This window comes from Lonchura striata, chromosome 6, assembly GCF_046129695.1.
Source record: "Lonchura striata isolate bLonStr1 chromosome 6, bLonStr1.mat, whole genome shotgun sequence".
Classification (NCBI taxonomy): Eukaryota; Metazoa; Chordata; class Aves; order Passeriformes; family Estrildidae; genus Lonchura; species Lonchura striata.
This window is the reverse complement of record NC_134608.1, coordinates 39,640,551-39,657,428: the sequence shown is the minus strand read 5'-3', so window position 1 is coordinate 39,657,428 and position 16,878 is coordinate 39,640,551. Positions and strand designations below refer to the sequence as shown.

General features: G+C 34.0%; 1 protein-coding gene across 6 annotated transcripts in view; it reads right to left on the bottom strand.

The window, feature by feature from the left end:
* Positions 1–16,878, bottom strand: part of FUT8 (fucosyltransferase 8) — a 97,366-nt gene that overhangs the window by 29,932 nt on the left and 50,556 nt on the right. For all 6 annotated transcript variants that reach the window (XM_021533254.2, XM_021533253.2, XM_021533257.2 and 3 more), the window contains exons 6-8: positions 9,623–9,738; positions 9,336–9,504; positions 3,291–3,405 (exon numbers count right to left, since the gene is read on the bottom strand). In XM_021533254.2, the coding sequence (XP_021388929.1) occupies positions 3,291–3,405; positions 9,336–9,504; positions 9,623–9,738 (400 nt within the window). The remainder of the gene's footprint in view (positions 1–3,290; positions 3,406–9,335; positions 9,505–9,622; positions 9,739–16,878) is intronic.

Here is a 16,878-nt window from a genome sequence, read left to right as displayed (position 1 = left end):
AATCATTTCTATGAACAATGCAACTGAAAAAATGAGCAAATTTTCAGAACAGCAAAATGGTTAGAATTACATATTTCTATGGAAGAGAATACCATCAAAAATAAAAGTAGATTTTTTGCAACTGGAAAGATGGATTTAATGGTATTTCATCACAAAGAACATGGGCATATACAGCTGCTCTCACAAAATTCAGGGTTTCCACTGTATTCTTCTTCCAGGGCTCTTCGTTGGCCCATTCACAGCAAGCAGGCTCAGGTGGGAATAATGTCCCAAGCACTGCCTCAATGCCTCACCACCTTCCAGTGTGTAGTCAACCATCAAAACACATGACAAACTGGCAAAAGTAAACCCTGCTCTTTAATATACATTTTATTGTATGAGAAACCACTGTGTTAATAAACACAGTTCAGAGAAATGTAGTTAATCCAATGAATCACAACAGATTAGAGTGGAGTGGGAAAGCACTCTGCTACCATTTACAGAAAAACCCCATAAACACATTGTGATGCTCATTAACAAAGTTTTTCTTTTTTTATATTTTCAATAGACATTTTATTCTTTGATGCTACACAGTCTGTTGGAGAAGAGGGTCCCACCTAAAATCTTTGGAAAATCACTTTTTTTTGAGAAATATGTCAATAACGGGTGCTTCTCAACCTAGTTATCACAAATACAATTCATACAATCTTTTATTACCCTTCTTTTGTGATGTCATTTGTAATCCTTCCTTTTCATATGAGCTCCCCTCATGACTTTGGGGGCAGAAAAAATCCACACAAAGAAACAAAAAGTCCAAACAAACCACCAGAAGTTTCTTCCAGCTGCTGGAAGAAAATGTTCTTCCTAGTCAGAAATAGTAGGTATTTGATTTGAGAGCCTGAGATCTCAAACCTTCCTCTAAAAGAAATTCCAATAGTTTGCCTCTACCCTCTTGTGACACACAAGTTTCGGCTTGAGAGAAACATCCCAGCATGCAGATGGACTTTAACACGCTGTGCTCCTCACTCCTAGAGAAAACCTCACACAGATACCCACAGTAACCACACTTCCTTAGGTGGTTATTATACTGAAGCCATATAAGATACTTTTGATTTGATTGATTACAGTTGTATGGGGTGCATCCCCTTGCATGTATGCAAAGTACCCAAAGCCTTTTTTATTGTTCTTGTCATTTTAGCATGAGGACTTTTGCTAAAAACATTAATCAGTAATTTTAATGTGAGGGACAGGATTTAATACACTTTAAGACAGAAAAATCTAACTGACACATTAAACCACCAAAAATACTGTGAAGTCCAGAAAGCTCAGAAAAAAGTCTTGTGAAAAAAGTCTTCTTCTCTTTGCATACATACTATTTAGTTGCCCAACAGTAAGGCAGAATATGACTTGAATAAGGCAAACTATGACTAATATAATTGATGGTTGTTGAGTACTTAGCAACTTTTCTCACCTGATTGTATTTTTAACCTTTAAAGCTGAACAAAAAGATTTGTTTTGTTTTTTTTTTTTTAAATCAGAGGCAAAAATATTCTACTATTACAAGACTGCATGCTGAATCACAAACTTCCTAAAATAAACAGAACAAAAATAGGCACAAAAGAGAAGGGATAGAAAACTGCTGCCTTCGTAATAATTTATTCACTTGATTACAGCACTACAGGTGCTCTTATCTGACTTCTCTTGCGCATTTTCTTCATCTGTTTCATAAAAAACAACTCTGAAAATAAGGCCTTTTCCTTAAATATAAAGTCCTATCTTTTTAAATGTTGCTCCAACTATAGGAAACTAGTTACATGTAGCCTCATTAAATCAAATTTATGGTAATGTCATCCAGATGAAGTAGCAGTCATCACTATTCACAATCATTCAGCTAAATGACTTCCCAGGGAGATGTCCCAAAATAAGGCAGCTGTCAATGTTCAACATGTACCAGAAAAAAGCTATCCAGTCCTTTCATACTTAACTAAAAAAACAATTACAAATATGTCCCATATAATTTTTTTTTGCACCAACTTGAGGGGAAAAGTTTGTTAATTTTATTTTCTTTTTAAAATAGTTTTATTATTAATAGAGGCATATAAATGTGTGCAATTTCAAACCATTTGACTGCTTTACATTGGTGCATATTTGTTAAATAAATTTGTGCTCTTTTTTGATGACTTGCACAGTTATTTTACTAAATAGGACAACAACAAATGGATAGTAAAAGACAAAGAAAAGGTAGAGAAAAGCTATATTTATCAGCATGAAAAGCATTACAGTATACTACTGACAAACAGTGGTATCAAAATGAGAAAATAAGGAATAGTTCTTAGAAAGGAGTTGAGTACAATAAAGTGATGACTCCTGCACAATTTAGAGAGATGTTTTTTCCTCAGAAGGGTGTCTTTTTTCATTTAACAAGCAACAAATACATAGCTTGGTCATAGAAGAGAAGGTTTCAACAGCTGAACTGTGAAATAATGAAAATCTGAGAAACAAATTCGGCTATTTACACAAGAGAAAAGATCAGGCATTAGGAATGACCATACAAAACAGCTGCACACATGCCATAAAAAATAAACCAAGTACAAATAAAACAAGCTACATTAAATATCCTTTTGATCACTACATATATAGCTGCATTCATTCAGTCATGAAAAGAACTCCCAACACCTTCAGATCAAGATTTATTTAGATTTTATACACACACAAAGACACACAAGCACATATACTTAAAAGGCCTTATCAAGTCAAAAATACGAGCATCTAGAGAAGTCTCAAACATTTGCTGAAACAATCCAGGACTGGATAATACACTATACAAGCACTTCAATGTTGCTTCCTTATATTTTTAAAAATGGGCTGCTAGTTAAGAAGTTTGATACAAGGACTTTTAAATTTTGATTTTAAAACTATGCAAATATATTAATGCTTTTTGATACTCTAAAGACAAAAATTTTAAAAATCAACAAGACAATTATCTTTTACAATAAAGTGAACAATTCAAACAGGTAAGTAGAGCCCAGTAATAATTGCGGATCCAAAAAAACCCCACAAAGAAACAAATAAACCAAAATAACCAACAACAAAAATACAAGCCCCAATGATTGTCTTAGAATATTACCTTCCATATACATATAAAATAATGTTTGAAACATATGTAATGACTTATTTTCTACATAATTCATTCATACAACAACATTTATTTTTAAACTGTGATGTAATTATTCTATTGCAAGGTTTTAGCTAAACCTAAATTCTATTGCAAGGTTTTAGCTACATATATAAGAAGAAAAAAATCCTCTTACCTGCAAATAAGTTATTCTTCTCTGTACCAAATCTGTTAGATCTTTGGCCTCTTTTTCTCGCCAATCTCCAGCTCCATCTGTTTGACTGAGGTAGTACAAGTCGGTCATTATTGACCTATAAACAACAAAGGAAAACAATCTTAACATTACTAATTTGGAGCATTACATGAAACCAAAGACAAATTAAAGAGGTATTTCAATTGCAGCTTCAAAATCAGTTTCTTCATGCTACCTCCCACTGCACAATTCAAACAGCAGCCAAGACAGACTGACTGTGTCCTTCATCCAACAGTTGTTCCACACCCATTAGCAATTAAAAATTCTAAACAGACTCATGGCCATGCAAATCCATACTACAAAACATGAATTTTGAGGAACTATAAAATACTAAATTGAGATGATTTAATACATTAGAGATTCTCTTCTTAGGGCTATAACATTTCATTGGCCAAATAAGAGAATAAAGAACTCATGATCATGAAAACAAAAATGTTATATGACATTTGTTGAAATTTGCAGGTAAGTCAAAATTACTGATTTTGTCCAAACAGTACCACCCTGGAAAAAACTTCTTTTTAATCTCTGTGGCTTTTGTGAAGAAATAGAAAACTAGAGACAAACTATTGAAAGTGTTTCTAGAAATGTTAATGGTTATTCTAAAAGTAAAGGATGGCCCAACTCAGAATCAGTCACTTCAGAGTTGGTTTCACAGATTGAGAATATTTAATATTGCTAAACATTTCTCCATAACAATGCTAAAGACATACGTTTGAACCACTTTTCTTAATATTTTCATCTGAACTTCAGATGCTGCTATTTATTCCCTGAAATTCTTGATAAACCAAAAGTTTGAGCACTAGAAAAAGAAGCAACAGAACAAAGGCAGAGAAATTTGGGAGGTGACCAAAAAACAGTGTGAGGGTAAGAAAAACACATTTTGTAACAACATTTGAAGTGGTCTTGTCAAGCTGTTGGCAGCACTTGCTAGCACTGGAAGCACAAATCCAATTAGCCAAGGCTACCCCTTGTCCATAATTGAGAGGAGCAGGCTGCATACACCTACTAGGAAACTACTTCAATGGCACAATATTGAAGCAGTAAACATTGAGATAAAGATAGAGCTGCCCTAATTTGATTTATCAGCAGAGTTATCAGACAAACTTTTCTTGCTAATTTAATAACTGGATTTATGGATCTGTAATTTTATTCTCATACACTCATTCTGGTCTTTATCCCCATGCTTCTATACAGGGTAACAGAGACACTGACTATAGCATCTATTATTGTATTAAATATTTTACCCAAATTACTCAGCAGCAGTAATCCTTACCTTCTGTCAATCAATTGGAAGAACCTTATCTGCATTCTAATCTCAAACTGTATAAACTCGATTTTCTTTTACAAGGTAATTGAGCTTGAAACATCCTATTGTGGCATTGCATACAAATTAATTTAAAGTACCACCAGTGACTAGTTTTAAATCACTATTACAGACACATAATACAGTAACTTGCACACACAGTTTAAAGAGAATTACCACAAAACTAATGATGGACTAGTTCTAATACAATGCATTATATACAGATAACTGAACAGATAAAAGGTCTGCTCCTCTTAAGACAGTTTCCCTATTTACAGAAAACACATAGGCTAGTAGGCATATTGGAAAAGGAAACCAATGCATTTTCTTGGGAGTTTAAATATGTTTTTCCTCCCAATCAGGATGTAACCATGTTGAGTGTTTAAAGAAAAAATACAAATAAGATTTAAACATTAAAAAATGAAAAAAAAAATCATTAAAAGCAGCTGTGCAACCCCATTGCCACATTTTAAACCATTTTAAAATGCTCTTTCATTAGCCTTAAAAAAGGTTTCTGTACCTGTAGCATAAGTAATCAGTGTACTCTCCCCCCATCCTTTATAGAAATGTATTTCCATTAAATATTGAAAAAATAACTGAAAATACAAAGTTTACCAATTAAAAATCAACAATTAAAAATTCTGTCAGCTCTTAAGTAATTTTTCCTATTTCTACAGAACAAAAAAGTGTTGCACAAATTTTAGTTTTTATATTACTGGCCATGGTAACCACGACAAAGAAAAGGCAGTAGCTTAGTTTTAATCATTAGCCTCATGGATGAAATATAATTATTTTGATAATTTTTGAGGTAAGAGAAATGGGTGAGAGTGTCCTTACACAGCCTCAGTGACTCACCACATTAAGTAAAGGCAGCCTTGCTCAGTAGAAACCATAAAAAGTATAAAATTATTTGCAGGAAATGTTATAAATTCATGAAAGAGTTTTCAGACAGTATCTATAATCTTCTTCAAAAAAAATTATAAAACCCTGAAGTAAACCAGGAAGTGAAAAATTCACAGGTGTTATCACACAGAAATGATTAGAAGGTAGTGCTATTTTAAGACACAGTCACAAAGCCCTTTTTTCTTTGATTGTTACTGCTTAGAAATGTGCATTTTCTAGCTACATCTGCTAGAGTTTGAGTGTGGCAGATCACTGTGATAACTTAGTAATACAGATTTAGAAGAGACACAAATACCAAAGACCTGGGTCATGCCCCGTGGAGAGAGTTAAAAGCACAGGGAGTGGTGATCACTGAGCCCAAGATAGCTCAGTGCAGACAAAGGATGAGCCTGCACAGGGTTATTAGAGGCTACTGCAGGTGCTGAAATGGCAGGAAACTTCACACAGTGGCACTGCAGATATTCATTGCATCAAACTTGGTCTTTCACTGGGCTACCAACCAACATCATCAACTCGCTGCTGTTGCTGCTTCATACCGCAAAATAAATCTTGGAGCTGCACTTAAAAGTATTTTGTTCCTGGAAAGCAGAATGGAGGAAAAAATCTGGCTGTGTTTCATCTGTATTTGATTGCCAAAATAAAGAGGGAAGGGTGGATGTTTTTAAGTCTAGACATTTATTCCAGTCATATGAAAAAATTTAAACCTCCTAAATATTTTAGACCAACAAATAAAAACTCAAAGGAAAATATGTAATTCAAAGGAAATAATGTGAAATCTTGTCCAAATACTGTGCATCAAATGTTGGCCAGTTACCACAAAATCCCTGATGACAGCTACTCCCCAGGAGAAGGAATGAAACTCAGTAACAGCCACCTTGCAAACAACTTTTATCAACACAGGAAACAACCATGACAACTAAAGGATAAATTTGCTCTGTTTTAATAACTCAATATCAAATAGTCTTTCCAATGTTTAGACAAATTTACTCTCAACAGCCCTCTTCCCTATAGCAACTATGAGAATACAGTTATGTAATTCTCAAGGAAACTCTTGTGTTAGGCAACACTGTTTCTCAAACAGAATCAGTACTGAAATACTTGACAAAAACACAGGCAAGACCAGCACTGCCCTGGAGAAAATCCACACAGCTCCTAGGGCGTAGCCAACAAACAGTAATTAAGGCATCCAGCAAGTAGCACTATTATATGAGTAGTAAACAATTTCCTTAACATCACCAAAATTAACAAAAAACTCTAATACTACTTGTCCAGAACCACAGAAATCAAAGTTTATCATCTCTTACAAAGCAAGTCTTAATCTGTGACACAGAAGGCTTTCCTTACAAACAAAACAAGTATGAGCCTCTTTCCTTACATAGCTACCTCATCATTTGATACCCACCTCTTTGTTTTCCCACATAAGGACAGCATGAAAACCTCCTTTAAGTACTTATAATTAACACAAATCTTTCTAATCCAAACAGTAGATTATAATACATATTAAAATTTCTCAGATATCTTTATGTATATTTATGTGAATGTATATGTAATAAAATTAAGTAATAGCAGCTGCACTTGCAGTATTCCATTTATCGAAAATAACTTTTTAAGACAGCACTGTAAACAAAAGAGCATTTGGCAATAGGCTTAATTCCTTTAAAAAAAATTTAAAGGGCACATGCACTTAAAAAACCAAACCAACAAACAAAACAGGCAATAAGTAAAAAAAAAAAAAAGAAAAAACCCAACAAAACCCTAAACAAACAAAAACCCCAAAACAAACAAACTCAAAAAAAAACAGAACAAAAACCTATGCTTCTCAGAGTCAATGACAAACATCTGATTTGCTCATTCCAAACTTATGCTGTGCTCCTTTCAGAGACGTGAGCAGATGGACAGTGTGGAAGGAAGATGAGAGTGCTCCTTCCCTGGGGAGGTACTGTGCATTTTAAGGGCAAAGAACACTCCAGAGACAGCAGTGCATCGCATGCCAAAGGATGTGCACAAAAACTGAGAATTTTCCTGCAATTCACACAACAAGACTGAAAGATTAAAGGGAAATAAGGCGACAGCTTGACCTCAAAGGTGCAGGAAAAAACTTCCTCAGGACTAGAGGCAACCAAGTTGTTCATTCTGCAACACAAGATAATTCTACTGCTTGAAGGCAACATTGCAAATGCACCAGGAACACAGGCTGGATATCATAGAAACATTTTCAATTCCTTTGAATTTCTACACTGTAACAGATTGTTTACATTCAGTTTAATAAAAACTAGTTCATGGCTGTTTGATTTTAGCTTAAATAACTTTAGTCTTATTTGAGGAGATAGGAAGGTCTACACAGATCTATTACAAAGACTAAATAAACTTCAGATTATTCTACATTTAATAATATAGACAACTGAAAGAATACTTGTACTTAACACAGAAATTCTCAGAGAAAAAAAAAAGAGCAGTTGTGATTGCTTGCATCATATACAAACTTCTTTTAGTACCACAGTGAGATTCATCTCAAAACTACCAGGGCAGTTTTATAATTCAATGCAAAGGAGTTTATGCACCTTTCAAACAGGTTTCACCTCATCCTGAAGTATAGTGACATGTGAACACAAGCATGTCAGAAATGCAGAAACTTAAAAATTAAGACTTAATGAATTAATAATCATTGGTGTACAATGGAAAGGACTAGGGAAAAGGACTCATTCTGGGAAAAAGCAATGTAAGAACCTTCTGGCATCAAACGCACACAACATAATTCAAAGTTTCGCTGCAGTCACTGCCTCATCCTGGCTTTATAAACAGAGCAATAACATGCACATAAGTGATTCTGTTACCATGACAAATGTCAGGAAGTCTGGTATTAGACTATTGCTCCAGTTTTTAGCATAGTTTAAAAGGTACATAAGAATCCATGACCTAAAGTTCAAGAAGCCCAGATGGAAATAACTTCTGTGGAAAATAAATATAAATAAGTATTTCTGAGAGGAGATAACTATTGAAACAAAAGGCCCAGGGAAGTGACACTTCTCTGTCAATTCACTGTTAAAGTGAAGATCTCAAGTCTTTCAGAAAATTCCGCTTCAGCCGAGCACTACTTTTATTTCAGTCAAATATATAAAACTGCACTTGGCAGAGAACTAATTGGATGAAATTTAATCATGTCTTCTATATAAATAATAACTCTCAATAATTGAATAGTCCCTTCTCACTTTCAACTCAATAAATCTGTGACAAAATGGATTTTGGAATTGAAGAATATTAAATTACAAAATTTAATGGACTATACTATTTGCCCATACTAATAATCAAATTCATATGGTCTTCATGTTTTAAATAGTGTTTGCATTATTTCTAAGGAATTGAAAATTCTAATAATTTTTTCCCTTTACTATATCATTATTTTCAAAGGCTCCTGCTTTATTACTGATGTTCACATATAAAGATCACGGCTTTTTTTCAGAGCACTGATTTAAGGTAGTATATTTAGTTAATTCAACTATTTTTGTATAGCTGTTTACAGATGAGACACAAACTGTCATAGCAGTCCTGTTGGGAACACAGTTATAATATGCTTAAAGACAGATGTCACTGAATTTTTAACAGTTCCTGGATTAATTTTGTTCGGCACAAACAAAACTCATACAGACTATGTTAATATAATACAAAAAGTACTCCAACAATAAGGAGGCCTGATGGTTAACAACAATGAAAAACATAATTGCCACACATCTTTAAACAACATAATGACAGTTAAAAAGGTCAGAACCAACTAATGGAAGTACCTTTCCTGATGACCCAAATCAGACAGAAATTCATCAATGCGTGTTTGTAGTTCACTTCCTTCTAGATTTTTTAACTTCTTCAGTTCACTCTGGAGGAAAAACCAAAGTTCCTTAGCCCCATTTTCAATCCTCCTTCTCAGTATTTCATGGTCTTTTCCAAGGCCTTCAACTTTAAGAAAAAAAAAAGGCATAAAAGCATCAGTACTTGTAAAGAAGCCAACACATCTGTGATATAAAACACCAAATCAAAACTTGTTTTAGAATTCAAAGAAAAATTATCTACCAACCATCTCCTGTCCGCTTCTTATAGTTTTCTATCTGTTCTTTGGCCTTTAGAAGTTGCTCCTCTAAAGCATGTACCTTTCCTGCAGCTGGTCCCTGATCAATTGGACCATCTGGTATCCTAGGATACAGAAAATAAAGAAATTGCATGATTTATAAATATAATTATTTGATAAATTACTTGCATTAACAATTCAGCTCTCCACTCATTTTTATTTCATACTGTTTTACTGATAAACCTTCATCAGATTTCCTTCAAACCAGAAGAAATTAAACATATTAACATAAAGACGATTTTAAAAGCACAATCCCATAGGAAAAAACAGTGCACAATACAGCTGCAAGGAAATGCAGCCTGATCCTCAACTGTGTTGTTTACAAGACTGCCACTCACCAAGGACAATCCAAGGCTCTGCTTTTGAAAATAATATCTGTGGCAGTTTAACTGTTAACCTGACTAGCACACAAAGCCATTCTGCTCTTGAACCCTGGCTATATCTTCTTGGAGAACCAGGGCACCAGCACCTGATCTCCAGCTGATTTTTCCTACACATCCACACAGGATGATTTCAATGTATTGCCTTGACTCAGACTCCTAAGTGTACCACTAATATGATTTTTTATGACAACTCTAGTATTCTAAATTGTAGATCACCTAAAAAAACACCAGCAATTTAAACATCCATCTGTTAAATTTCTGATATGTCAGCACAGGAGAAGTATGGAAACACATATCCTAAAATCTATGAGCCATAAATCAGCCTTGAGAGCATTACTGAGGTTTGTTCATCATCTCAACTTGAATCCAGATATTAATAAAGCAAAATTATTAATGTTTAAAAATTAGATGCTAACTTCTTTTTGCCTCACAAATTTAATACAGGGAAAATAAAAACCCTTTTCATTTCAAGAGAAATCATCCTTCTGGTTAAAAATTATTCCATGTTTTATAAGCTTTTGTAAGAGCTGACCCCAGAAAGAAAAAGAGCAAGCAGACGTGCAATGGGAAGTCTTTAGAACTGCAAAGAATACAGAATTCTTGCAGAACATGAAGATGATTCTTCCTTCAGAAAAGAATATGAGCATAAAAAGAAACAGATATTCTCTCCACACACAAACACAGAGTTTCACAGCACCATACACAAGAAGAGTCCTTGACAGAAAAAAGATGCCTCTGGCATAGAGAAAATAGTGGTTTGAGGGAGCACCCTCCCTGCTAAAAAGAAATTTAAAATATCCTACTGAGATGTTATTTCTTTATTGTCTCTCAGGTCTGGATAACTAAATGCCAATAAAATTTCAGGGACTGATGAAAAGTTCATTTTCCCTGGAACAGCTGAGAAGAACAAATACCTATAATGTGAGCATTAGAAAGGTGCATCACATGAAGCACAGCATTTAAGAACCTTTATTCAGAAGGGGATAGGAGAGGTGGAGGAAGAAGCAGCTACGTAGCCAGACAAAAATTTAGTAAAAGATTTGGCAGTCTTAAAGCTTCAGATTAAAGCTATCCTATCCCCATCCTACTAGGGATAATTAAATTACTGAAAAAATATTTGTGTTCTAAAACTACCATGGTAAACAAAAAGGAATTATCATTAACTGCTTGCACATCTGCTTTTCCATGCACTGATGGAACAAGCATGTCAGAATTGTGTAAAATATCCTAATCTTAAACATGTGCACTCCCTAAATATAATCTGTTTCAATAATCAATTTGTAAATTTGTTTCTACAACAAATGTACTGTGCTATAACCTACTGAGATACAGTATTGGATTGCCACGTACAAGACAATACAAACAAGTCTTTAAAAAGTATATTGAAAAACATTTACATTCTTACACTAATTTAAAACTACCAGATGGAAATGTGTTTGTGATCTGCCAACTTGGTACCACAATTTGAGTTGTGAAAGAACAACTAACCACAAAATTACCAGAAAAAAATGGAACAGTTTATCCTGTACAAGTCACATACCCTAAAGGTAGAGTCTGTGAAGAACAATAGGGCGAAAGGATAGAAAACCATTACCATAAGAAATCTTGAGACAGTGCACACATCCTCCTAGCATAAGGAAAGTCTGTAATTAGCAATTACAGAATCCTACAGAAGGATGGTTGTGGATGATATGAAAGAAGCACAGTAATGCTGATCATTTGATATAATTAAGATCTTAAAAAGAAAGTACCATTTTGCTATTTAACATTCATCTTGCTTTGGCACACTGCAATAAAAATTTTTATTATACTTAGACTGTTAGATAAAAGAGCTGGGATGGGGGGATATTCTCTAAACCAGTTGCTTAGACTTCCAAAATCATATCTTTTTAAGATGAAACTAAGATAGCTTATTCTTTTTTCAGTTGTGTCTCTACATCTGTTACCTCATCAGACTTGGAATTGCTGTCTTCCTCACTTTCATCCAGTCTCAAAATTAAGGAAAAGATTCTTCTCTGCAACCAGCACAGCTTGGCAGTTATTACCCTCTACAAGTACTTCAGCTGAGCTGTATATAACATTTGAGGGAAAAGTGTTTGAATTAAAATCCTCGTCTAGTCTCATGGCATCCTGCATGCAGGTAACTTCTAGTGCAGAATATCCTAGTAATTATGCATACTCATGAATAAGAATGCCTATTACAAAACAGGAATTCTTACCAAAAAAAAATTCTTACAGAAGTTCTGACAACTATTTTACTCTTTAAAATATGAGAAGTGAATTTAAAGTAAGTTCATCTAAACTAAGATGATTATAAGCAGTAATAAAAAAACACATCAGTAAGCATCTAGTACAGAGTATCCTTCACTTATTACTATGGTAAAACTGTAATTAAGTTATGAACACAAAATAAACACCATTAACGAACACTTAAATGGTCAGTCAAGCTAATAAACCAACTAGCTGATTTATTTCAATTCTCAATAGTTACAAGGTGTGATGTTTGAATGCTGCTTTCTACCATCTGATAGCAAATACAAATTATCTTTTCCATAGTCCCTGTATCATTTTAAACATCAAAAAGATTGTGTTACAGAGATAAACTGTTTCTGCTTTAGCCCTTGTCAGTAATCCAGATTAAAAAAATAATAATTCTGTGTACATAATCCATATGACTGAGGCCACTTTCTCATCACCTTCAGGTACAATGACAAAGGGGCAATGACAAGCAATGGATCTCTAATCTGGATCTCTGAAGGCAAAAAGAGCCCCTTAAAAATTAATCATAGTGACATTCAATTTAGCTAGAAGAACTGCCATACTGTGTAAAATAATTGTAAAAATAGTTTTTAAAACCCCATAAATTATAAAAACCATTCTAACCTTTTCCTCTTTCCGAGATATCTAAAAGGTTACCCTAATTTATCAGCAAAAGGAAAAATGTAAGATTTCACAAGTTCACACTCAAATACTTTCTCATTTTTTCATTTATATATATCCAAGTTCTTTGTAAGCAGCTAAAGGGTTTATAACTACCTAAATCCACATTATGATTGCCTTTTCTTCTCTCGCTTTTTTCTCTTCCCCAAGAAGAAAATCATGTTGAATTATTAACAACCACTAGCACACACAAACAGAATACAGGCGGTCACTTCATCCTTCTTAAGTAAAACCTCCTCAGTAAATAAAACCGAAAGAGTCAATGTCATCTGCAAATAAAAAGCAAGTATCCCTTATCAATTTAGATCAGCACAGCCCTGATCAACACTGATTTATACCTACTGCACCCCTTGCTTCCCTTAGCTCAGAATTGCACAAAAAAACAGTAAAAAGAGCAGAGGTGGACATCATTTAGTTCAATTATCTTCATTCTTCCCACAATGGCCTGTGCAATACCCTCAGCTTCAAACTTGAGATATTTTTAATACATGTAGTAAGAAACTGTACTTTAGTATTTAAATCTTTATCAACCCAAAACTGTTCTTTTATCCAAGCCTCTTTAATTTTTTCTACAGGCTTACTAGACACAAAACTATCCAGAGAAACTGACAAAAGTGCTTTAATAAAGTTGCTTATGATTCATTGATCTTGAGTTTGGATTCTCCACCAGCCTCAGCACCAGCTACATTAAAGCAACGCTAGTCCTCTTTCAAAATTAAAATCTGATCTCTTCTTTCTGAAGCTACACTCAGAACTATAAAAATATCATGTAGAGATACTGATGTTTGGTTTTATGTGTTTGATGACATTTTGCCCTTTTCCACCTCTGTTCTGCTTTACAACACACACTCCTAATTCAGAATAAGAAACAGGTTATCACATTTATTAAAAGAATTGCAGGTTCTACAAAATGCAATATTTAAAAGAGTCTAGGAAGCAAATACACTCCAAAAGTGATGTATTCATAACATGAACACAGTATGAATCCATTTAACAAGATTCTCTATTTCCCTGAGGAGAACTCCGAAATTACTGGTTTCTAAACTGCCAGGTTTATCTTTCATCAAAATACCCTGAAATATAAGAATTTGACTACCACCCAGTAATACATAAAGAAGCACATGAATACTAGGAAGCATTCATGTATTGTAAAAATAAAGAATGCCTAGGACAAGGATGAAGGCATACGCAGCTTCACAGTTTCCATCCAAGAAAATGGGACATTACAAAAGTTGTCATTTTAAGCTCTCCTATTCCTAAAAGCCTTGTATCATCCAAATGCAACAGGGACAGTCTTTAGAAGTCATATCATTATCCTAAAAGAAAGTAAAACTTTTAGGTAAAACTACTGGTTTTAAGAAACAACATTATGTAATACTTTGATTTGATTATTACTCCCTCTCAAGTTTCCCTTAAATTAGTAAAAAATTGTAGTAAAGATTTCCAGTTTTGCTGTCACACCTACTACATCTGTAATAAGTGTCCTTGAAAGGTTCTTCCAGGTCTACTGCATAGAGAATAGTAAAACAATAGCCTATAAAAAACTCAGATTTATTACTATTTTGCACTAATGAAATCTAGACTGCTTCTAAAATCAACCTAGATCTGTTCACACAATATTGCTTATAATCATATACAGACTATGGTAACTCTCCCAACTCACTATACTACAATATTCATGCACAAAATTTCTAAAATTCAAACACTACAAAACACCTTTAATTCCATTTGTCTTCTGCATCATTAATATACATCTGTGCCACTTTCTAGCCCACAAGCAAGGTTTTTACAAATCATCATATTGGCAAAAGAAAAAGTAGAGTAACTTCCCACCTAAGGCTTTTTAAATACACAATAAAAACCACGTGGTACCTAATGCAATTTCAATTAATCAGAAGTGCACCACAAAAGTGTATGCAGTTCCTATAGAAGTATTATTTTTATTTCAGACCATTTTCAAAAAGATGTGACTGTTCCAACTTGCACTCATGCAAAGGTTTATCTTAGAAAATAAGTATGAAAAAATATGCTCACCAAAAATCCTTGCAAAAATATGAACTACTCTTAACCAATATAGGTAATAAATTAAAAATATTTCAAAAATCATAAATTCATAACAACATACTTTTTGAAATCAAACATACAGACGGTTGCACTGCCTGAGAACCAGAATAACCCAAAAAAGTACCTATCCTTGCTCTAAAACCACAATAACAGTCCTTCTTCTGTGAAAAGAAGCAAGCAGGAGAAAATTACAAAATCAGATATTATTTCAGTATCAAAGAGGAAAAAAGGGTCAAGCAGGATTTTATAATGCCTTTTCACAGATATGATCTTCGTCAAGTTTTGAATGGTTGGTTGTGCATGCACATAAGATATATTTCACAGGGTAGATTTTTGGTTTTCTTTTTCGTTGTTGCCTTTGGGGATGAGGAGCTGCTACATAAATTGGCAGCAAAGGAGGATTTGGGTGGAAAGATCTCTTCTTGTCAGTGTATGTTGACATTCATAGAGAGATGCAAACAAGCACAGTCCACCTCCTGTTTTCAACCATCCCAGAAGATTGACACTTTTATCAGGTGGTAAGGAAGTCACAGGAGTCACAGGAACCCATTATAGGGAAACTCCAGGCAATTGAAATGTACTGAAATGCATTTTTCAGATTAATTAACAATTAAAAAGATGAAATATTAGTTTTCTCTAACTTCAAAACGGAAATTAATAAACAACTTACACTTTAATTAAACTACTAATTCCTGTAACCATACCTGCCTTCTGCCCCTTCCTGCCCTAACTAGCACTAGCTTTCATTATGATAATTTTCTAACATTCACAATACTTCTTTGCTCACTAAGGTAAATTCTGTTAACTTGAAGCTTTTTATCATGCAAAATTTTTATCTAATACTGCCAAAATACTTTAACTAGTATAGTTAACTAGTATGGGTAATTAGATGTTTGTTTATTGTTTCAATTTTACAGGTAGGCACTCTCATCTTGTATAAACTCCCCCACAAATAACTTAAAGTTCTTATTTGGAATATTCCTAATTTCAGGCATTATCTTAGTAGCCCTGTTGCATACCATAATACATTCTATGTTTTAACCACAAAACACATGCTGTTTTGCTCTCTAGATACAAAATCTTAGTGGAAAGGGCAGCAAAATCAAGTTTTTTACCTCATGCCCATTATGAGCTCTATTGATACAGAGAATGTTGTCTTAACACTCAGATTTAACTGCCACTATCAGTAATTATTTTCAGAACAAAACAAAATATTCTAGCAATTAAATCATATTCCAGTCCTTCTGTCTTTGATCAGTAAACCCTAAAATAAATTATGTCTTTACTTTAAGATGTAAACTGGAGCAAAAGTAATCTTTTCTGTCTATTTGGATTTCTGAAGTTAAGAGGTGTTTTGTTTCTATAATGTATGCCCACAGCAGCAGTGATCTCTTCCAGGACGCAGATACTCAATCCATGGACTGCTGGTTAATGCCTCGTTTCAAACAGACACACTGCTACAAAACTATAAATGGGACAGTTTCAAAGCTGACAGCTATTTTCAACACAGCTTATTCTGTCTGGCAAACAAAGAAATGAGATACTGAAATTCTGTACCACATTATAATATAAAACTTTAATCATACAGGTTGACCAGGATATTTCTAAAACCTATTTATAATGTTTCTATGCAAACAGTACCAAGGGTTTGGCACAGTAAAAGTAATGAAAAGACCCTATATTGTCATGCATCATTTCCCTCAAAGTCCAGTACTTCACCAATCTTAGATTACTTCCAGAAAAAAGACTATGCCTTGAAGATCAATTTTGCATCTAATTCCAGCATCCTGACACCATTAATGGAATCATAGAGAAGGA